Below are 23,807 nucleotides of genomic sequence, written 5' to 3'. Positions count from 1 at the left end.
TTGATATCTTGGAAATATGTAAGGCTATTCAAACAATTCATGATAGATTAACACAGTATGCCTTGAGACCCAACAAGCTATTTGCAAAGTAGGAGTTAATAAAATGGTTCAAATGGCTCTGAGCACTATGGGACTTAACATCTGATGTCATCAGTCCCCTAGACTTAGAACTACTTAAACCTAACTAACCAAAGGACATCACACACATCCATGCCAGAGGCAGGATTTGAACCTGCGACCGTTGCAGCAGCGCAGTTCCACACTGAAGCGCCTAGAACCGCTCGGCCACAGCAGTCGGCGTTAGGAGTTAATACATCTACTTAAAACAAGACCAATTCACTGCACCAAAAACAACAAGACTATTCTCTCCCCCTCCACCACCAACCCCGGAAGAGTTTAAATTCTGGACAAAGTAAGTGTGAGACATACTTAAAATTAAGTATTATGATCTTACCTTCTGCTCCACAGGCCGAGGCAAGCAATCCACCTTCATTTTTTATTTCGTCAAACTTCGAAAAAAGGGTTGCAATCCTAAAAAAAAAAAAAAAAAAAAATAGAGAGAGAGTACACGTAGTAGTGTTAATAGACAGACAACAATTCTGCATGTATTTTTTAACTACACCAAAAAAACTCAAATTGATGTGATTCACAATAATAATACATTCGTTGACTACAACACAATTTAAACCTTTTCAGAAATATAATTTATTATCCTGGACTTCACACGTACAGAATATTCAACGTCTAATCAGCTGTATTTAGGAACTGAAAACAATGTACACATAGTCAACAGAATAAAAACTTACTTTCTATCTTTTGCACTACAGCGATGTTGGATATCTTGTCGAAATTTTTCCCCTACATGTCGATATATTTCAGTCGATGTATTAAAAGCTGCATCTCTCACGGATGGAAGTGGATCATGCAGAAGTTTCAAAATGCTTGGAACATGTTTCGACAAGCCAAGGTTTGAAGGTCCATGCCTTGGAAACAAGAAGCAACAATCACCCAAAAGAATTATATATTGTACAACATATTTATTTCACACAAACTGTAAATAACCTCCACTTCAACATAAATTCTTCTTGGAAACAAGAAGCAACAATCACCCAAAAGAATTATATATTGTACAACATTTTTATTTCACACAAACTGTAAATAACCTCACTTCAACATAAATTCTTCAAAAATGGAAATTAGTTACACTTTGCAGTTAAGATGGCTAACTGTAATTTGGATATTGGAAATTAAAAAAATTACATACATGGATGTGATTTTCTATTAACATTCAGCATCTGAAAACAATCAAATTCAGTTTACATCAGTTGTTGACAGCACCTATAATTAGTTGCTTCACTCACAGCTTGGTATCATCCGTGAAATTTGTTAACTGATTTCATCTACCTGTAGGTTTCACACATTTCTGTCCAGTTTATGAACAAGTTTAAATTTTGAGAAATCAGTTGCTAGATCGCAAATTACTTCAACATTTTGATCTTCTTAAGCTACATAATTTCTATTCTTAAGAAAATAACAATTGCAGTCACCACAAATGAAGCGAGTCCCAATCGACCATAGATATCTAGTTTTTAGTATCCATTGGCACAGATAGTGAACAGTTTTGCCTCTACGATTTTGCAGTGCCAGTGTTATTTCGATGATGATGCACTGCAACGACGACAGCCGTTACTAAACACATCAGACAAATTCATAATTGTGAATAATGACCACCATCAGCTGTAGAATGGAATTATGACAATAAAAATTTGTGCAGCACTGGGACTCGAACCCGGATTTCCCGCTTATCATGAGTGGTCACCTTACAATTTGGCTATCCATACATTACTCACAGCCAGACTCAAACTTCCACAAGTCATCAACCATACGTCTACGATCTGCACTCGCACATCCAGGTTGAGTCTGGTTGCGAGTCGTGTATGGATAGCCAAATGGTAAGGCGACTGCTCGCAATAAGTGGGAAATCTGGGTTCGAGTCCTGGTCCTGCACAAATTTTCATTGTTATCATTCCATTCTACAGATGATTGTGGTCATTATTCACAACTGCGAATTCATCTGATAAGTTTGACTCTAGTTTTAGTTCCAACAGCAAGTCTAACCTGTTACACCAAATGTGGTGTCTTCTTTCCTTCCATATTATATCCTACACATTAGAAATGTCAGTGTCAATTAATCCAGTTGACACTACAGCCCACAACCATGACAAATGGTAATTAAATCAAACATTCACTTCATAGGGAAATTGCTGATTATGATTTTATACACCAGACGGATGAATTTCTTCACATGATACAGCTATCACGCAAAGTGATTATTTCAGTCTTGTATTGGCATAATAATACATTTTTGGTCCCAATAAATCAAATTATTGCAATAAGATTATGCTAAAAGTTACAAATGAATCACTGCAATGGACTGATTGATGTGAAACTCATATTTGGTAGTAAAGTTTCAAATAACTGTAACTTAATGGAAAGAAACTTGTGCACTGATGCAATTTTTCCAAAACAAAAAATCTGCCCATTAGACTAAAGAAACTGCTTCAATATTTTTCTGAGAGCTGCTTAATAGCTCAAACTTTCCCTAGACAAATAGTTTAGTCTTCACAAAGGAAGCAGCTACTCAGGTGCACATGGAGGTTTTTTAGGCTAGGCAGAAGGCGAGGTTCTCTGATTAACACTCACCAGACAACTCGGATAGCTAAATCAGACTGTGTTCAAAGTGAAGACACTTCCACTATCAAAATTTTATTAGTGAATTCTCAAAGCATTTGTAACAAAGTTTCCAAATTTACTACCCTCCAGGAAACTAGTCACGCTCAAATTATTCTCTGCACTGAGAGATGACTGAAACCCCAAGTATGAATGTCTGAGATAGTTAGTGATTCTTGGAACGTATGAGGGCTATCCACAAAGTACATTACGTTTTGGAATTAAAAATAAATAAAGTACTGGAATTTTTTTTATTATATACAGATGAAAGCCACACTTAAATACTACTTTTCTACATAGTTGCCATTTAAATTAAGGCACTTATCGTAGCGTCGTAAAATTCGGCCGCCTGCGCCTTCAACCACGTGGTTACCTCTTTTGGGGCAGAAAAGGTGTGATTTTTGCGGATTTCCTGGAAAGAGGCAATACAATAAACTCTCAAAGGTATTGCCAAACTCTGCAAACCTCAGAAGACCAATACAAAACAAGCGCAGGGGAAAGTTGGGCTCAAAGATCTTGCTGATTCACAACAACGCCCGGGCCCACACGGCAAATGCCACTCGTGAAGTTCTCGAATCTTTTAAGTGGGAGTTGTTTCCTCATCCGCCGTACAGTCCTGACCTGGCACCGAGCGACTTCCACTTATTCCCAGCAATGAAGAAGTGGTTGGCTATGCAGCGTTTTGATGCCAACACACAGTTTCAAGAAGAGGTAACCACGTGGTTGAAGGCGCAGGCGGCCGAATTTTACAACGAAGGAATTTCCAAGCTCGTCCATCGCTACGATAAGTGCCTTAATTTAAATGGCAACTATGTAGAAAAGTAGTATTTAAGTGTGGCTTTCATCTGTATATAATAAAAAAATTTCCAATACTTTATTTACTTTTAATTCCAAAACGAAATGTACTTTGTGGATAGCCCTCGTATATCAAAAAGATAGATTAGATGCTACAGGAGGGGGTGTGTTCATTGCAATTGACTAAAACATTGTCTCAGTGTGGCATTGAAGTTCCGTGGTCGTATATAACAAGGCTAGGTGAAATCAAGTTAATTTTTGGATGTTTTTACAGGCCATCCAATTCCACTGTGATGGTTTTAGAGTCAATGGCAGAAAGTCTATGATCAGTAGTGAGGAAATACATACAATTAATACTAGTTGGAGGCAACTTTAACCTACGAAGTGTAGACTGGGATGTCTATGGATTCATTACAAGGGAGTACAGTCAGTCAGTCTTGTAAAGCCTTTTGGACGTGTTTCCTTAAAACTGTCTTGAGCAGTTTTTTCAACAACCAACAAACAATGGAATTATTTTAGACCTTGTTGCTACACACAGGTCTAGGTGAAATAAAGTTTATTGTTGGATGTTTTTACCGGCCACCCGATTCCGCTGTGATGGTTTAAGAGCCAATAACAGAAAGTCTACGGTCAGTAGTGAGGATATACACATATCATGTAATATTACTTGGAGGCGACTTTAACCTACCAAGTCTATGGTTTGATTACAGGGGGTACAGACAGACAGGCCTGTGAAGTTCTTTTGAACATGTTTTCTGAAAACATATCTTGAGCAGCTTTTTCAAGAGCCCACATGCAATGGAAATATTTTTGGATCTCGTAGCTACAAACAGGCCTATCCTAATTGACAGTACAGAGGCAGGGAATAGTGAAAACATCATTATGGAGACTTGCGTTACTAAAGTTAATAGCTCCATAAAGAAGACTTGCTAGAAAGAGCAGATAAGACAGTTGTTAGCATCCTACTTAGACAATGAATTGACATAATTTTGTTCCAGTACGATGGACATAGAGAAATTATGGGTGAAGTTTAAACGGATCGAAAAGTATACTCTGAAGAAGTATGTGCTGAGTAAGTGGACGAAAAAGACTGACCACAGTTTAACAATGAAATTCAAAAAATGCTGAGGAAGCAAATGCTGTTGCACTCTCGGTTCGCAAGAAAATGCACAAATGACAAGAGGCAAAAGTTGAAAGAAATTAATGCGCCTATAAAAAGATTTACGCGTGAAGCTGACAGCAACTACACCATCACACCTTAGCAATAGATCCTGCAAGAACTCAAGAAAACTCTGGCCCAATGTAAAATTGCTAAGTGGGTCTAAGGCTTCTATCGAGTCACTCGTTGGCCAGTTTGGTGTGATGGTAGATGATAGTAAAAGTAAAGCCAAATTTTGAATTTCTCATTTAAGAAATTGTTCACATACGAGGATCGTACAACCATACCATTGTTTGACGAACATACAGAGTCCCATATGGAGGACAAAGAAACCAGCATCACTCGTGTATAGAAACACATGAGAATTGAAAGCAAATAAGTCGCTAGGGCTTGATGGGGGATCCCAATTTTGGTGTTACAAAGAGTACCCTAAAGCAATGGCCCCTTACCTAGCTTCCATTTATCGTGAATCTCTCACCCAGCGCTAAGTCCCAAGCTTCTGTATACAAGAAGGGTAAAAGAACAGACCTGCAAAATTATGGATCATTATCCCTTACTTTGGTTTGCTGAAGACTCCCTGAACATATTCTCAGTTTGAATATAGGGAAAAGTTTCTGTTCACAGATCAGCACGGTTTTAAAAAGCATCACTCATACGAAATTCAGCTTGCCCTTTTCTCACATGAGATCCAGTGAACCATGGATGAAGGGCAACAGGCAGACCTCATATTCCTAGATTTCTGGAAAGCATTTGACACGGTGCCACAATGCCGACAGTTACCAACAGTACAAGCATATGGAACACGTTCCCAGGTATGTGAGTGGATCAACGACTTCTTGAGTAACAGAACCCAGTATGTTATCCTCAATGGTGAGTGTTCGTCAGAGATGGGTATTGTCAGAAGTGCCCCGGGAAGTGTTATTTTCTATATACATAAATGATCCTATGGACAGGGTAAGCAGCAGTTTGTGGCTGTTTGCTGATAATGCTGTGGTGTATGGGAAGGTGGTGTCATTGAGAGACAATAGCAGGATACAAGATGACTTAGACAAAATTTGTAGCTGGTGTGATGAATGATAGATAGCTCTAAATGTAGAAAAATGAAAATTAATGCAGATTAGTATAATACAGTAATAGTAGCGTGCTGCTCGACACAGTCATGTACATTAAATATCTATGTGTAACGTTGCAAAGCAGTATGAAATGGAATGAACATGTAAGGACTGCATTAGGGAAGGCAAATGGTAGACTTCGATTTATCGGGAGAATTTTACGATAGTGTGGTTCACCTGTAAAGAAGACAGCATACACGGCACTAGTATGACCCATTCTTTAGTACTATTTTGAGTGTTTGGGGTCCAGGGCAGGTCAGATTAAAGGAAGTCATCAAAGCAACTCAGAGATGGGTTGCTAGAATTGTTACCAGGATGTTAGAACAACATGCATGTGTTAACAGAGATCCTTCAGGAACTGAAATGGAAATCCTTGGAGAGAAGTAGACATTCTTTTCAAGGAACGCTACTGAAAAAATTTAGAAAACTGGCATTTGAGGCTGACAGGAGAGCAATTCTATTGCCACAAACGTACATGTCACCTAAAGACCATGAAGATAAGATTAGAATGATTGGGGCTCATATGAAGGCATACAGACAGTCATTTTGCTCTCGCTCTATTTGCGAGTGAAGCAGAAAAAGAAAATAACTAGAAGTGGTACAGGGTACCCTCTGTGATGCACCTTAAGGTGGTTTGTGGAGTATATATGTAGGTGTAGATGATATAGATACAGAACTCTTCCCATTAAGGGAATATGGTAATTACGGAACATCTAATGCCTGATGTATGTATAGATAACTTAAAGAGTCAAACTGTAATATACTTGAAAATCATTTGAAGCCTGCAATCAGATCGAAATGTCACAGTTTGCAGCGTATTTGTGTACTGTTGTTACAGCAACAACACAGGGCCATTCACATTCTAATTAACAATGCAAGCAACTAGTGGTCTCTTGTTTCAAATGTCTACTACATTCTGTACATTAACCTGATCAAGCTTCAAGTAGCAAGTGTAGGTGTGATACCTCAAAGGAAGAAATAGGTGTCACACATTTGATGATGATGTGTAAGAGCTAGTACATATGAGCTTATGGAATGCCTGAAGCTTCCTTTTCCCACATCATGCGGACAACCAACACAACGAAAAAAAAACTGGCACATTTGCACTGATTTCAATGCATACTATCTCAAAAAGCATGCATGTTCCATAAATAATAAAAATGATTACATTAATTTCTACATTGCCTCCGCAGCCGAATGATTAAGGCTGCCACCTTCAGTGCTTAAGGGCCTGCGTTCAATTCCCGGTACCACCTGAGATTTCAATTCTATCTCTCTCTCTCTCTCTCTCTCTCTCTCTCTCTCTCTCTCTCTCTCTCTCTTTTTCCCCTCCAGAGGCAGAGACATCTGGAATGGGGTCCACTCATGAGGATGAGGAGGAGGAGGAGGAGAAGATGAGTGTTTAACGTCCCGTCGACAATGAGGTCATTAGACATGGAGCACAAGTTCGGATTAGGGAAGGATGGGGAAGGAGAGCGGCTGTGCCATTTTGAAGGAATCATCCCAGCATTTTCCTCAACCAATTTAGGAAAATCACACTGCCCGGACACAGATTTGTACTGTCATCCTCACGAATTCAAATCCAGTGTTCAGTGTGCTAACCACTGCACTACCCTACTCAGTGGGTCCACTCAGCAGCATAAAGACAAACGAGGAGCTGCTTGGATAAAGTAACGGCATCATCAGGATTCAGCTACTGGCAATAACAGCTGGGAGAATTGGCAACAGTGTGGTCACATGTCCAGCAATTATATATTGTTCCTCCTCCTAACATGGAGCAGCAGTCAGAACAGACTCTAGGACTTAATCCCTTTGTGGTGTTCACATTTATTAATCACCAACTCTGATTCTTATGAAGCAAGTGGTGTACAGCTGCTTACAACTCAATAGTCCAGCATGCATCTTCATGTTTTCCTTGCACATTTACTAACACACAAGATTTTTGGTAAGCAGCCATAGGAATTCATTTCTTACTATAATACTTCAGAATGCCTTTCAGCCATCTTCAGCGTAAGCCAACAAGTCAGCTCACTCAGAAGTTGGCCAGAAGACTTAAAGGCAAAATATCAGTGAAAGAAATGTAATTACTGTAGCAGCAGGGTCAAAATCTAATGGATCAATCATCCAGTACTATTCCTTGCTTCTTCTCGTTGTCTCATAAAATAGTTTATGATATAACCTACATCTTTGGAGCATAATTTTCTGCCAAGGCAGAATTTTCCTGCTCTGTTGGGAAAAGCTCCCTGGCTACAATTATTTTCATTATTTGGATCTCAATGAGATAACCTTCGGTCACTGAACTATGTCGTCATATTTTAACCACATTTGCCAAATGTACAAGGGTTGTTCAATTAGTAATGCCCCACATTTTCTTTCTTTTCTCAGAACATATTAATTGTTAAGAGTCAGAATTTGGTGACAATATACATCAACATGCCTTATACATGTCCTATTTCTCTACGTTGTCTCCATCACGTTCTATGGCCGTACGCCAACTTTGGGGAAGAGCACGTATCCCCTGCTGGTAAAAGCTCTTGTCCTATAAGCGTAGCCATGTTTTCACTGCATGACTTCTTCAAAGTACGATCCCTGTAAAGAATATTTAAGCGGCCCAAAGAGATGGTAGTCCGAGGATACCATGTCTGGACTGTAGTGCGGATGAGGCAATGAGGTCCAACCCAATTTGGCGATGTGTTCCCAGGTTCTCAGACTTGTGTGTGGCCATGCATTATTGTGTTGGAGCAAGATTTTGGCTGGATTCTTGTTGAATCGAACATGTCAGACACTGTTCTTGACTTTATTCAGTCTTCACATATGCCTCTGAATTCATGGTTGACCCTCTTGGCATCACATCCACGAGAATGACGCCATCACAATCCCAGAAGACTGTCGCCATGACTTTTCCTGTAGAGGCTGTTGTCTTGAATTTCTTATTTTGTGGTGAATGAGGATGATGCCACTCCATGGGCTGTCTTTCTGTTTCTGACACAAAGTGGTGCATCCAGCTTTCGTCCCCTGTAATGATCCGTGGCAGAAAGGCTTCTCCATTGGTCTCAAAACGCTCCAACAATTCAAATTAAATGACTGTTCTTTGAATTTTGTGGTCCACTGTTAGCATTCATGGAACCCACTGTGAGCACCTCTTTGAATATCCAAGAGTCTCGATCATTGCAGACGCACTTCCAATCTTGACCGACAAATGTAGAGCCAACTATCGAGTTGTGATGCACCTGTCAGCACGAATGATGACATCCAGACATGCATGTGTGGAGCAGTGGCTGTTACAGGACGCCCAGAGTGTGGCTTATCATGGAGCTCTGTTTCTGCATTTCCTAACGCTGTAACTTTCTTTACCCATTGTCTAACTGTACTCCTTTCAACTCCACCACCACCATACACTGCACACATACGTTTATGGATGTTCATCACAGTTTCTTTTTCTGCACACAAGAATTCAATAACAGCACACAGCTTGTAATGTGAGTCGTATGTAGATGGCATTTTGACACTGTACTATGGCTCTGCCATCTGCCAGAATGGTTTGAAACTTTACCAGCAGATAGAACAAACATCAGATGTGGAGCACCAACAAGGATATTTGTCTATGTACTGTATTTACTCGAATCTAAGCTGCACTTTTTTTCCAGTTTTTCTAATTTAAAAAACCGCCTGCAACTTAGAATCGAGCAAAAATTAAGCAAAAGTTCTGAAAAAGGTTGGTAGGTGCCACCACAACAAACTTCTGCTGTCGAATATATTTAGCACTACACAGGCATGCTTTGCACGCACAAAGATAAATACTGGTGCCAAAACCTTTGCCTCTGCCTCAGTAAATAAATTTAAAAAAGGTATAATATGAGCTTTTTTTCTCCGCCCCGAGTTTCGACCACTGCATTTTCGTACATTATCCAATCAAGTAAATAGAAATTCCATATTGTTCATCTTCGAATGGTCCGCCCCCGGTAGCTGAGTGGTCAGCGTGACAGAATGTCAATCCTAAGGGCCCGGGTTAGATTCCTGGCTGGGTCGGAGATTTTCTCCGCTCAGGGACTGGGTGTTGTGTTGTCCTTATCATCATCATCATCATCATCATCATCATCTCATCCCCATCGACGCGCAAGTCGCCGAAGTGGCGTCCAATCGAAAGACTTGCACCAGGCAAACTGTCTACCTGGCGGGAGGCCCAAGTCACATGACACTTTTTTTTTTTTATCTTCGAATGTAGCAGCCTTTCAAATATTTCTTTTGCAGAAGAAAGTTCTAATCGTGCTGCAGGTCTGTGACTGATGAGAGCAACATGAGGTGATGCCAGCAGGAAAGCATTTAGTGGGCCAATGTGTGGCCAATATAATGCACTAGAAGTGATTTTAAATGAATTTGAGGAACAGTGTCAGAAATTCCTGCCTGTGAATGCTGAAATTTTAAAAATTAAGGCACATGAAATTGCTAGAGAGCAAAACATTGAAAATTTTAAGGCTAGTCACAGCTGGATTGATCTGTTTATGAAGCGCTGGGGTTTTTCACTTCGGAGGCGAACTTCAGTCGCACAGAAGCTGCCGAAAAATTATGAAGAAAAACTTTTGGAATATCAGCACTTCGTAATTAGGCGGCACACAGAAAAGCAATACCTTCTTGGCCAGATAGGAATTTTGACATGCCGTCAAATTATACGTTTGACGCCAAAGGAAAGAAAGACATAAGTGTTCTTACATCAAGGGGTGAAAAAACAGCAGACGTCCGTCATGCTAGCTTGCACAGCAGATGGACATAAATTACCCCCATTCACAGTTTTCAAGCAAAAGACTTTCTGAAATCAGAAGTGTTTCCAAAAACTGTAATTGTACGAGCAAACGAAACTGGGTGGTTTTCGGAGGACATGGTACTGGAATGGATTAGGCATGTGTGGAATCATCTTCCTGGCGCAATGCTTGGTCTACGCAGTCTGTTGACATTAGATGCGTACGCAGGCCATACAACACCTGCAGTAAAACGAAAATTAGAGGAAAGCAAAATGGACTTGGCAGTAATTCCAGGCAGGATGACGTCAAATCTGGAACAACCCCTGTTTGAATAAACCATTTAAGGACAAGCTTAAATGCATGTATACAGACTGGCTTTTGAAAAGCGATAGACGACTGACACCAACAGGACGTGTAAAACGCGCAAGTTTGTCTCAAGTGTGCCAATGGATTTCTGATGCATGGAAGTGTGTACCAAATCAGACTGTGCAACAAGCATTTAAAAAATGTTCGATATCCAATGCACTAGATGGTATAGAGGATGATGCTCTGTATGAAGAAATGAGCAACAAAGAATTGAGAGAGTGTGCTTCAGAGTCATGACTGTTATTTTAAACATTTTGTATAAGATGTATTACAAACATAATAAAATTTTGTTTTAAATTTCAGCATTTAATTTCTAAGTTATTTTCATTCTTATTTTATAAGTGTTGCTACTCTGCATTGCACAGGACAGAAAAACGTGGAGAGCTGCACCAAACCAGTCTGTGGACTGAAGACAACAATAACACACACTGCATTTGAAGTCATCACTGAAAACGTACTATGGAAATCCGACTGGCAAGACTGTTTGGGATGTATGTAAATATGGTCAACTCTACGTTCTGAATTTTTTCCTACCTGTGACAAGAGATGGTTGATAATAGGAACTTTTATGAATCGTGAATCACATGCAGTATTCTCTTCACAATAAGAATAATATGAATATAAACATTATGCCTTGTATTATTTCGTGTTTGCTGCTATCTCATTTAAATCCTGTCTGTCTAATAAACTACGAAACTAGAGTGAGACAACAGCAAACGCGGAAGGATATACATATCATGTCACGTTTATATTCGTATTATTCTTATGCTGAATAGTGATACAGTCAGAAATGAAGCACGGCAACTTACTAGATTTTTAAATCTAAGATGACTCTAATTTCTGTGCAGAATATAATGTAATAAAGAGGCGTCTGCAAAGATTTTCAAACAGAGAAAAATTTTCCCTAAACTCTCGTTCAGAACATCGTCTATCATACACAGTCTATTATTTGGTTCTTGTTGATCATTATCAAAGAAAGCACCAGTAACAAATAGAATTCTCTTGCCATTGTTTCACTAATGAGACAATTACTCTCTTTTTTTTAATTGTAAGTGGCGGTAGTGCGCACAGAAGCAAGCTATCCCGCGAGCGGCGACAGGTCGTAAACACTCATTATCTGAATGCGACAAACAATGCATGACACAGTACAATAACACATTTTCAGCTTAGAGTGACATAAACACCTATAACAAAGAAAACGGCACTTATCAGATCAAAGCAAAATAAGCAATCAATTCAAACCAGACGAAGCACATGAAAGAGGAGGGTACCCATATAAATACGGACAGAGAGCCTAACGCATAGCAATGGCTACCTGGTAAAGCTTAAATGCAAAGCTTACAACTCGAATCAAACTACTGTAGCTGTATCTTCATCCATTCGACCTAAATTGTGTCTCATGTTACAATGGACCAGCTTTGTTTCGATTTGTAGGTGCGGTCTAAAACTTTGCTCTCCCCTTGAATTTTGAGTCTCAAATTTCGGGTGTGGCTTAGATTCGGGAAATTTTTTTTTTCCTTGATTTCCAGTCTCATTTTTCAGGTGCAGCTTCGATTCAAGTAAGTACGGTATATTAAAGGATTAAGAAGGGGGGGTGGAGGAGGGGAGGCATTACTTACTGAATGCCCATCATACATTTTCTTTCAAAAAAGTATGGATTTGTACTCTTTTAGGGTTTTACTACAAGTATTGTTACTTCTCATAATTACATGTGTACTTGTAAAGGAACTAAGGGCACTTACTATATTCAAATTATGAAACTTTTTAAAAAATTTCCACTTACTCCCTCAGTGCGGACTGAAAACAGATTAACACTTCTTCTCGGATTTTAGCATTTTTGTGAGAAAATGCTGATGTCAACTTCTCAAACAAGTAATACGGTGAAGTAATTTCCCTCTCCAAAAGTTTCAGAAGGAAAAGCTGAGCTTTCTCTCTCACAACTTCTTTGTTGTCTCCTGAAATACAAGCATACTAGATATTATTATTAATTCCTTACATATCTACTAATCTGAAACTAATGCCATGACCATTTTTTCTAGCTCTGATACTTTTTCAATACACATATTCTTACCAAAAATTAATTATGGTAACTGTTACAATTATATTGGAATAATTATTGTGAAGTCACTTAGACTTACAGCGTCCACACCACATACACTTTTCTATACATATCATAAGCTCAAAAGTCATTCCCAACCACACACAATTAAAAACTTGTATTAAAGCATTGACATCTCAAATGCTAGATACGTCATTATTTCACAGCATACTACATTTTTTGGTAAACTCTACGTACTATAGCTGCGTAACACTTAATGTAAGCTGCAGCTTGTAGGCTTTTTGCAGGGCCAGCCAAAATACACTCCTGGAAATGGAAAAAAGAACACATTGACACCGGTGTGTCAGACCCACCATACTTGCTCCGGACACTGCGAGAGGGCTGTACAAGCAATGATCACACGCATGGCACAGCGGACACACCGGGAGCCGCGGTGTTGGCCGTCGAATGGCGCTAGCTGCGCAGCATTTGTGCACCGCCGCCGTCAGTGTCAGCCAGTTTGCCATGGCATACGGAGCTCCATTGCAGTCTTTAACACTGGTAGCATGCCGCGACAGCGTGGACGTGAACCATATGTGCAGTTGACGGACTTTGAGCGAGGGCGTATAGTGGGCATGCGGGAGGCCGGGTGGACGTACCGCCGAATTGCTCAACACGTGGGGCATGAGGTCTCCACAGTACATCGATGTTGTCGCCAGTGGTCGGCGGAAGGTGCACGTGCCCGTCGACCTGGGACCGGACCGCAGCGACGCACGGATGCACGCCAAGACCGTAGGATCCTACGCAGTGCCGTAGGGGACCGCACCGCCACTTCCCAGCAAATTAGGGACACTGTTGCTCCTGGGGTATCGGCGAGGACCATTCGCAACCATCTCCATGAAGCTGGGCTACGGTCCCGCACACCGTTAGGCCGTCTTCCACTCACGCCCCAACATCGTGCAGCCCGCCTCCAGTGGTGTCGCGACAGGCGTGAATAGAGGGACGAATGGAGACGTGTCGTCTTCAGCGATGAGAGTCGCTTCTGCCTTGGTGCCAATGATGGCCGTATGCATGTTTGGCGCCGTGCAGGTGAGCGCCACAATCAGGACTGCATACGACCGAGGCACACAGGGCCAACACCCGGCATCATGGTGTGGGGAGCGATCTCCTACACTGGCCGTACACCACTGGTGATCGTCGAGGGGACACTGAATAGTGCACGGTACATCCAAACCATCATCGAACCCATCGTTCTACCATTCCTAGACCGGCAAGGGAACTTGCTGTTCCAACAGGACAATGCACGTCCGCATGTATCCCGTGCCACCCAACGTGCTCTAGAAGGTGTAAGTCAACTACCCTGGCCAGCAAGATCTCCGGATCTGTCCCCCATTGAGCATGTTTGGGACTGGATGAAGCGTCGTCTCACACGGTCTGCACGTCCAGCACGAACGCTGGTCCAACTGAGGCACCAGGTGGAAATGGCATGGCAAGCCGTTCCACAGGACTACATCCAGCATCTCTACGATCGTCTCCATGGGAGAATAGCAGCCTGCATTGCTGCAAAAGGTGGATATACACTGTACTAGTGCCGACATTGTGCATGCTCTGTTGCCTGTGTCTATGTGCCTGTGGTTCTGTCAGTGTGATCATGTGATGTATCTGACCCCAGGAATGTGTCAATAGAGTCCCCTTCCTGGGACAATGAATTCACGGTGTTCTTATTTCAATTTCCAGGAGTGTATATAAAATATGTGTCTCAATAATAGATTACATAATTTAAATTCTCAGGACACATTTCAAATATTTTCCACACAAATTTACTTAATGACAGACAACACTTTTGGAACTGTTGGATATAAAGTGATGTTTTTCAAACTGGTAATAGCTAATCTTAAGACTGTCCCTTCAAATGCCTGTTAGCCCCATGTATTAGAGGTTTAGGGTCTTTGCTTCTGTGGATTACAGTTCTTACAGAGGTACTGAATGTTCTGTCCAGTCAGCCTAAGGGTGACCTACCAACGTGGACATGATTTTCACATCTTGCTACTTACAAGTGAATCAACGAAGTGGTTGAACTTTTTCCATCAAATTTCTGTCTCTGTATACCTCTATTACACTTTGACATGTCAATGAATATTTAATATTTATGTTTTGGTGGTGGTGATCACAATTTTTTGTTTCTAGCACTGGCATTGGAAATTCTAAGTGCCATAGGAAAGGCATGCTAAGTTTGTAAATATCTCACTAGAGTGCATAAGAATACAGTAACCTAAGTGGCGCCACTAGAGCGAGTTTCATGAGTGATTAAAAGTAATAAGCATACAAAACATGTTGCAAAGAATTTTCTTGCTTACATCATTTACGGGATAAAGCTCTCTATTTCTTGCTTCAACATTATTTGCCTACCCACAAGGAATCTAAAGCTTAATGCACAACACTGGACAAAGCACATATATTCCCTGTAGTAAGAGACATTAGCATGTTCTTTCCCTGCACGCATAATCTAAAACAGGTTATATAACATGGACTATTCATATCATCACACTGGTCAATCAACAGTATGAAATAACACAGAATCCTACATGTCATGGCATACATAGTTCATTTCTGGAAAAAATGGACAAAACATGTTCTTTTCCTGTACTCTTCCTTTTGATTGTACACAGCATTCTACTGAATTGATTTGAAGAATGTTACACAAATATCTTTGACATGCTTTTCAGACACCCATCTCTTAAATTAGAAGCATCACTTCCTTGTAGTTTTGTCTCTTCCTGAGGCACACCTCTAGAGCCTGATGGCTTCTCAAGATCAACTGTCCCCTCTTCCTCAACACCAAGGAACATGTTATTTGCTGGAGTACACAAATTTTGTCAAGGAACTTGAATGTCACATCTTGTATCATGGTCCTTTCCAAAATAAAATTAAGATGAAATGGATGCAGCCTTATCACTCTGTTCAGACAAATTGGATCTACTTTCCGCACCACTCACTTCTTGTACTGGTTCAGTGTTGTGGTCACTAGTAGTCATATGTGATCAATTTCACCTCGTCCTCCTCCTCAAGTCACTACATAATACAATTCCTATACTTTGTCGTCTCTGTCTTCTTGCATTTTGACATTTTACTTGTTATACACACACTGATCAGCCAGAACATTACGACTACCAACCTACTATCGATATAAACTGGTCAAGGTGACAGCAGCATCACCTGGTGAGGAATGACTGCTAGTCAGACACACACACGGTGCATGTAGTATCAGTGAGCATGCTGTCCATATGCAGAATGGGGAAGACGTGTGATCTATTGGAGTTTGCTGAAGAGCAGACTGAGATGGCCCGGAACCTTGGCATGAGCATTTCGGAAACTGCATAACTTGTCGGGTGTTCAATGAATGCTTTGGTGAGTGTCTCCAACATGTGGTGAAATAAAGGTGAAACCATGTCCAGACATTGTGGGGTTAGGTGGCCACCCCTCATTACAGATGTTGAGCCTTGTAGGCTGGGCAACTGGTAAACCAGGACAAACCACAAACTGTGGTGGAACTACCACCAGACTTTAATGCTGGGCAGATTCCAAGTGTGTCTGAACACACAGTGCACCAAACACTATCAATGATTGGTCTCTGCAGCCAATGACCCATGCATGTGCAAATGTTCATCCCACAACATAGCCAAGCGCTACTGAAATGGACACATGACCATTGGCAGAGGCAGAGCATTGCATTGTCTGATGAATCCTGATACCTTCTCCTTCATGCTGTTGAGAGGGCATGAATCTGTCATCATCCACGGAAACAACTCTTTGACATCATCCATGGAAACAACTCCTTGACACCTGTACTGCCGAACTGAGACAAGCTGGCGGCAGCTCCATTACACTCTGGGGAACATTCAAGTGGGCATCCATGGGTCCAATGGAGCTCATGCACAGAATCATAATGGCCAAGGAGAATCGTACAATGGTTGTAGTCCATGTACATCCCTTCATGACGATCATGTTTCCAGATGGCACTGGCATTTTTCAACAAAATAATGTGCAAAATGACAAGTTCAGGAGTGTGATGGAGTGGTTTAAGGAACACAGTTGCAAGTTCTAATCAATATGCTGCCCCCCCCCCCCCCCCTCAACTTGCCAGACCTGAACCTGATTGAACACATCTAGGATGTGTTGAATGTGGCGGCAGCACTCATCTGCCCCCCCCCCCCCCCTCCAAATTTATGAGAATTAGCTGATTTTTGTGTGCAGATGTGATACCAAATCCCTCCAGCAACCTACCAACACCTCACTGCTTCTGTGTCATGATGTGTCGCCGCTGTTATCCGTATTCAGGGTGGACAAACCGGATGTTAGGTATGTAGTCATAATGTTCTGGCTGATCAGTGTACAGGAATGTAGATGACAAATGCCACCCAAGCACACTACTCCAAAGAGAAATTATTTCTTATAACTGTAGACAGGAACAGCAGTGTGCTAGTGCTGTCACAACAGGCATCAACAATAAATATTCAGCTTCTAAATGGTGCTGGTGCGAGTCCAAAAATCAACACGCAGTGTCACAAACTCACAAAAAATGTCACAAGGGGGGGGGGGGGGAACCTCTTACCCGCATGGTTAATCTAGGGTTTACTAAAACATTCAATACTGCTTTGCCAATGCACAACCAAACTGTCTTTTTTCATCTAAGATTTTGTATTCGTGTGAGCAATCGACTGTACTAGCAACACTGCGGAAGGTACAGGAAAAGAAATAATGTGTACATGAAGACAGTAGCTCTCACAAAATACGTAAATAAGGCTGCCTCATTTTGGCTTCAAATATAATTCAAACCATTAGCTGTAAAACAATGTGCTGCACTGTATTGTGCAGTGCAGTGCAAGCACTTTTAGCACTGTCTTTAAAAGTGATTTTATGCTTCACTCTCACATGAATGAAATTTTTGTCTGTCGCTCTCTCACTAGTATGACTGGACACAGTTTGAAATAAGAACTGTGCCTGTAAAAATGTGCTCTTTTGTAATATTGATATATACAGCTATTGTCTGATGTGGTATTACTCCGAAAAAGCATTTGTAGGACACTCTCTTGTCCTGTTCGTATAGTATAATGTGCAGCATGCTAGCTTCTAAGGCAGGGAGTTGAGCCACACCCAGATTGAATCTGCCTGAGTGTCGTTTTTAGGTGGTTTCTCGTGCTTATTTAGGCAAATGCAGGCATAGTTCCCAAATTCTGCCTTAGTGAACACGAGACACAAACAGTTAAAATACGATAACACAAAAAACAAAGTCTAGAGAATTCAAATACAAATGGCGCACATGAACTCCATGTCTTAGTTTAAACTGACAAGTGGGGCGACAGGAAGTGCATTGGCAATGAGGTTACATAATAAAATACAATTGGTGAAATTCTGCACAAGTGTACCCTTTACTAGAGGGGATAATTGATATGGAAAAGTAATGGCCCACTCTTCATACCTCTAAACACCCATCTCCCCATCTTTTAGTTGTTCCTGCTGAACTTTCTCTTACCAAATTGTGACTCATCAATTTCCTCTACAATACCATATCAATTAAATTTTTCATTCTGCTAGAGACCAACTGCAGCATAAATCTCTCAGCAGAAATACCTACACTCAACAGTTTTGTTTCAGTACAACTACCTAACTACATATGATGCCATTTCTGAGCACATGCCTCCCCCCACATACACAACCACTGAGCAGCAAACAGCTCAGAAGGCTCAATTTAAGAGAACTGATATCTATAACACACTGAAGAACTGGAAACTACACAAAGAACTACCACCACACCACAAACAATTTGCAAATAATATCCAATAGTTCCAATTTTGGTGCTCAAAATGCAGCATCCCTTTCACACCTACAACACTAAGTAACATTTTCACTGAACCAAATTTAAAATCTGATGACTTACCTAGTCTGTCAACCACAGGAGATATTACCATATGCAAATACGGTTTGAAATCTGTACCCATTCGATCAGCAAAGTTAGTCAAAACATCAATTGAGTTCTGTGACACCTGTAAAATATAAAATGAAAATTAATGGGAGGAACAAAAGGTAATCACATAGCTGAAGTGTTGATAGGCACGTAAACAAGGGTGAAAATGCTGTTGACCACACGATGTAAAATCTTATAAAGTGCATACCGTGATTGCGCAGGCTTGCCAAGTGTGATAATTCTTGGTAGTCTCCTTGGGATACAAAAATCAACATGACTCAATATTTCAGGAAGCCATCTGTCTGCTGTGTTCAGGAGGGATGTGCTGCCTTTTAACTAAATGTATTCTATTTATCACTTTCATCTCATTGACCAAATTATTATACAATTTAGTCCCTGATAAAAATGCTGTTTTCAGTTTCTTGGTAAACAAATCAAACAATGGAAAATCCAAGATGAAATGTACAATTGCCTGAGACTGAAGTTTTGTGTGTGTGTGGGGGGGAGGCACATTTGCGTGAGTGTGTGTTTATCATCTAATTTTGACGAAGGCCTTACTGGCCAAAAGCTGTATTTGTGACTGTCTTTTTGTTGTGCCTATCTACAACTCAGAATTTCTGCTATATGGTGAGATATACTAATGTTTTTCCTTAAATGTGCACCAGACTGTTCGATGAAATCACTCGGTGCAGTGGAGATGCCTTTTTTTAAAAAAAATATTTCCTCAGAATGAGCTTATTAGTAACTAATTACTATTTTTGGGCCTTTTCTTATTGTTTGACAGAATTACGTCAATTTTTTGTGTATTTCATTCCCAGAAAACACTGAATTGTGTGTACATAAGAATAAAAAATCGCCAAAAGGTACTGACTGTTACCAAAAGCGTATAACATGACAGTGGCATTCTCTGTGCCAGTATCTCCATTTGTTAACTCTAAACCAACTGACAGTCAATATTCATCTTTAACAACTTTGTGTTTGCTACACAAGCTATAGATTTATTGTTAACACTTAATGGGACAGTTGGTTCCCTCCTCAAGCTTAAATTCATGTTACCTTTTCCCTTTACATTCAATGTTAAGTTAATAATACTGTCAAACTGTATGTCTCTTTGCAGTTTCACTGGCCTTCACAACAAGAAGTGCCAGTGCCTTTATCAGTGACTTCAATGTTACAGTTATCAACAAAGAAACATTTTCCTCCATGCCTTATCCTGTTTGGAAAGTCAGTTAAAAGGTGTCCACACTGCCACTAGGTGAGCAGTACCCACACAAAATGATTATTTCTCATGGAGTCAAGCTTGGTCAGTTCAATGGCTCACATTTCAAAATGGTTGAATGAAAGCATTACTATTTATTGTGAGCAGTCGAATTGCTGGATAGAACTAATCTATAATCAGGCACAGCATCAACTGGTAATAACTGTTCAAAGCAATCACAACGCCATACTGGCTAACATGGCATCACCTATTATTGGCCATCTAACAAAAAAAGTTATGCTTTCATTAGTTTACCAGGGATGCACGTGCAGAATGCCACACAGAATGCCTTTTTTAACAGCTACAGCACAGAATGCAGCATCTTCACTGCTCTCATGCAATCACCCATTGAACCACAGTGGTTCCAAGCATTAGTTCAGTTGAGCAATTAAGGTACCATTTTTTTGCAACAATGTTGGAGGGATTCAGATATGAGGCAACACAATACATGGATCCTGGCCTATTTTTAGGTTGGCAGCAGTCACATGTGCAAGGCATTGTCTTGCATCTTCAATGGTTTCTACTGATTTTCATTGGAAAAAAAAAACAGTTTATGATGGTTTCTGCCAAAAATTACTTTGAAACCATAATGGAACAGGATAAAGTACAAATTTGGATTGTAAGGAATGTACCAATTCTACAATAAATATTCTAAAAAATTTTAAACAACAAGCTACATTTTCATCCAATAAGTATCCAAATATGTCTGAGAACTACTGTCAGTCTCTGTTGACAAACTCCAGTCTATGGACAACTATGAAAACAAATTGGTTCAATATTAGCCCATCTTTTGGCACCATGTTGAGTTGAAACATTAACTAGCTGAATGTTTTATCTAGAGAAGATAATGTACAATTTTATGTATCTAACTCATCACTTTTGTAACAACAGTATAAATGCTTAGTGAATATTTATTACTACCTCTTGTAAAAATATTTAACTTACCTTACTATTGCCTGACTGCATCCAGGGTACCATTGCATCCATGAAAAGGCAGATGTCTTCACATTCTAAACTGTTTTCTGGGTTTGATAAGTAGGCTAGTAAGTTATTTGTAACAGTTAGTTTTACTTTTGTATCTGAGGTATCTAACAGTTTATTAAAGTCATCTAAGGATTTTGGAGCAGCCATTTTCTTGGATTTCTTTCTTTGGAACCTGCAACAAAATTAGTAATGTGTCATCTATTTCAATTCTGGAAGAAACATATGATTTACCAAATTCAACTTTTAATATGAAAAAAATAAGCTGCAAAAAAGATGTACAGTTAAGAAGAAAATCAACAACTTCCAAACATAAAACTTCTGTTCACAATTCAATCAATGTAAGTAAACTCACTACATACATTGTATTTTAATTTCAGATCTCTCTAGTCTGGTATTTTTAGGCTTGCTTGGTCACTGATTGGACAAACTATACAACGTCCCATTTACAATACAACAAAAGATTTTAATATGAAAATAACAGAACTTGCACACCCTACTGTATTTTCATGCCCTGTTGGATCCTTTTTCTTCTTTTTCTGATTGGAGTAGGGAGCTGCATTCTGCAATTAAGATGGGGGCAAGTGTAGCAAACAATATTCATTATTTCATAAAAAAAGAGCTAATACTACACATCTTAATGTTTGAAGAGAAACTAATTGGTCTAGTTTAAACCTACTGTATTCCAACAATTAATTCCTGTTACATAACACACACTTAACATGAAGTTTGGGAGACATTAATCAGAAATTTGAAGTGGTCATTACCAGAGATTAAGAAGCTGTATAGAAACAGAAAGGGTTTTGCTGGTTACCTGCAGTACTGCAAAATCAATACATCAGTACCACAGCATAGTGACACTGAGTGTGTGAGAATTCCCCCCCCCCCCCCCCCCCCACACACACACACACACACACACACACATCAGATGAGCCAAAACATTATGACCACCTGCTTAATAGCATGTTTGTCCATTTCTAAAATGAAATGCATCTTTGATTCTGCGTATCAGGGACCCCAACAGTTTGTTGTTAGGCTAGTGGAAGTATGTGGCATTCGATGTCTACATGCAGATCATGTAAATAACAGGACGCTGATTTGTCTATGCAGTGATGCTACCTGATGACCCAGATGGGTTCCGTAGCATTACGCTAGGCGAATGTGGTCACCAAGACATCAATGTGAGTTCACCATAATTCCGCAATTTCCTCAAACCGCTGTAGCACAGTTCTGGCTCCGAGACATGGATAAGTATACTGCTGAAAGATGACATCACCATTGGGGAAGGCATCCTGCATGAAGGGATGCAGGTGGTCACAACTGTCACTGTGTCTTCAATTCCTACCACAGATCCAATGCAAGAGCAGGAGAAAGTCTCCCATAACATAATACTGCTCCCACCAGCCTGCACCCGTGTTACACTATACATTTCAAGCCACTGTTCACCTCAATGAAGGCATTTGTGGAGACAATCAGTTAGCTAGTGCAGCAAAAATGTGATTCACCTGAAGAGCTGATATGTTTCCATTGATCAACAGTCCAATCCCTGTGTCTTGGCCCACTGCAAACGTAATTGATGATGTCATCGGGTCAACATGTGAACACATAGGGGTGGTCTGCTGCGGAGCTCCATGTCCAACAATGTACGATGAATGGTGTGCTCCAAAACAATTGTGTGTACACCAACATTGAGCTCTTTTGGTAGGGATGCCTCAGATCACAATCTATCCTACTTTATATAACAGACAAGTCTCTGAATCGCACATTCTGTGAAGAATCATTGACATCCAACCATTTAGCATCTAGTGGTAGTTTGACTGTCCTTCTCCCTCTTTCCATAGATGCTCACGACAGTAGCACATGAACATTCAACCAGTTTCTCCATTTTGGAGATACTCATTCACAGGCTCTGCATAATAATAATAATAATAATTTGCCCTTTTTTAAAGCTGCTTACCTCAATGGATTTCCTCATTTGCAGCTCACATCTTCACTACGGTGATCCCCAGACTGTGTCTGCTCTCCTTACATACTTTTGTTACCGTGCCATGTGCCTTCAATGGCACCAAGCGGTATCCAACATCACAGTGGGCAGAGATCATAATGTTGTGGCTTATCAGTGTGTGTATGTGTGGGGGGGATGATCTCGGATCAATACCGAATAGCTACAGAATTATTTGCAAACCAAAATTAGATAAGCTTGTTAGACGAGGTTATGTGGATATAAAATAATGAAGCTACAGCCACAAACTGCTTGCAGTTCATTCCTAAATTTAAGAGCAATGTGGGCAAGTTGTCTGATAGCTTTCTGTTGTGTCAGTTTGCCTTTTTCCTGAGATACCTAAATGCTGAGGCTTGCATATCTTGCTGTCACACTGCTCAACATATTCCTTGCACTGTGGCAAAAAAAATTTTCCATACCATCTGCAGCAACCCAGCTTACCATACACAACTTCTCAATTACGTTCAGTGGTGAACTGTCAACAGCAGCCAACAATTAAGCAGTGTTATTTACAAAAGTGATTCACAGAATTGAATCGTATGTGCTTGGTTGGTTGAACTTGATGGAAGAGGGTGTGTGGTATAAAAATAATCAAGCTTCAGATAAAAAAAAAAAAAAAAAAAAAAAAAAAAAAAAAACTTCTTTCAGTTCATTCAAAAATT

At 40.3% G+C, this 23,807-nt stretch overlaps 1 protein-coding gene across 1 annotated transcript in view; it reads right to left on the bottom strand.

The window, feature by feature from the left end:
• LOC126143528 (CLIP-associating protein 1-A-like) overlaps positions 1-23,807 on the bottom strand; it is a gene marked incomplete at its 3' end in the record, with an annotated part of 85,068 nt that overhangs the window by 54,163 nt on the left and 7,098 nt on the right. The window contains exons 3-7 of the mRNA XM_049915434.1: positions 21,108-21,318; positions 18,878-18,983; positions 12,685-12,856; positions 807-983; positions 455-531 (exon numbers count right to left, since the gene is read on the bottom strand). Coding sequence (XP_049771391.1) covers positions 455-531; positions 807-983; positions 12,685-12,856; positions 18,878-18,983; positions 21,108-21,293 — 718 coding nt within the window. The remainder of the gene's footprint in view (positions 1-454; positions 532-806; positions 984-12,684; positions 12,857-18,877; positions 18,984-21,107; positions 21,319-23,807) is intronic.

Source organism: Schistocerca cancellata, unplaced genomic scaffold (assembly GCF_023864275.1).
Source record: "Schistocerca cancellata isolate TAMUIC-IGC-003103 unplaced genomic scaffold, iqSchCanc2.1 HiC_scaffold_822, whole genome shotgun sequence".
NCBI classification, from domain to species: domain Eukaryota; kingdom Metazoa; phylum Arthropoda; class Insecta; order Orthoptera; family Acrididae; genus Schistocerca; species Schistocerca cancellata.
Note: the sequence above shows the minus strand (reverse complement) of the source record. Positions and strands in the feature narration are given on the sequence as shown.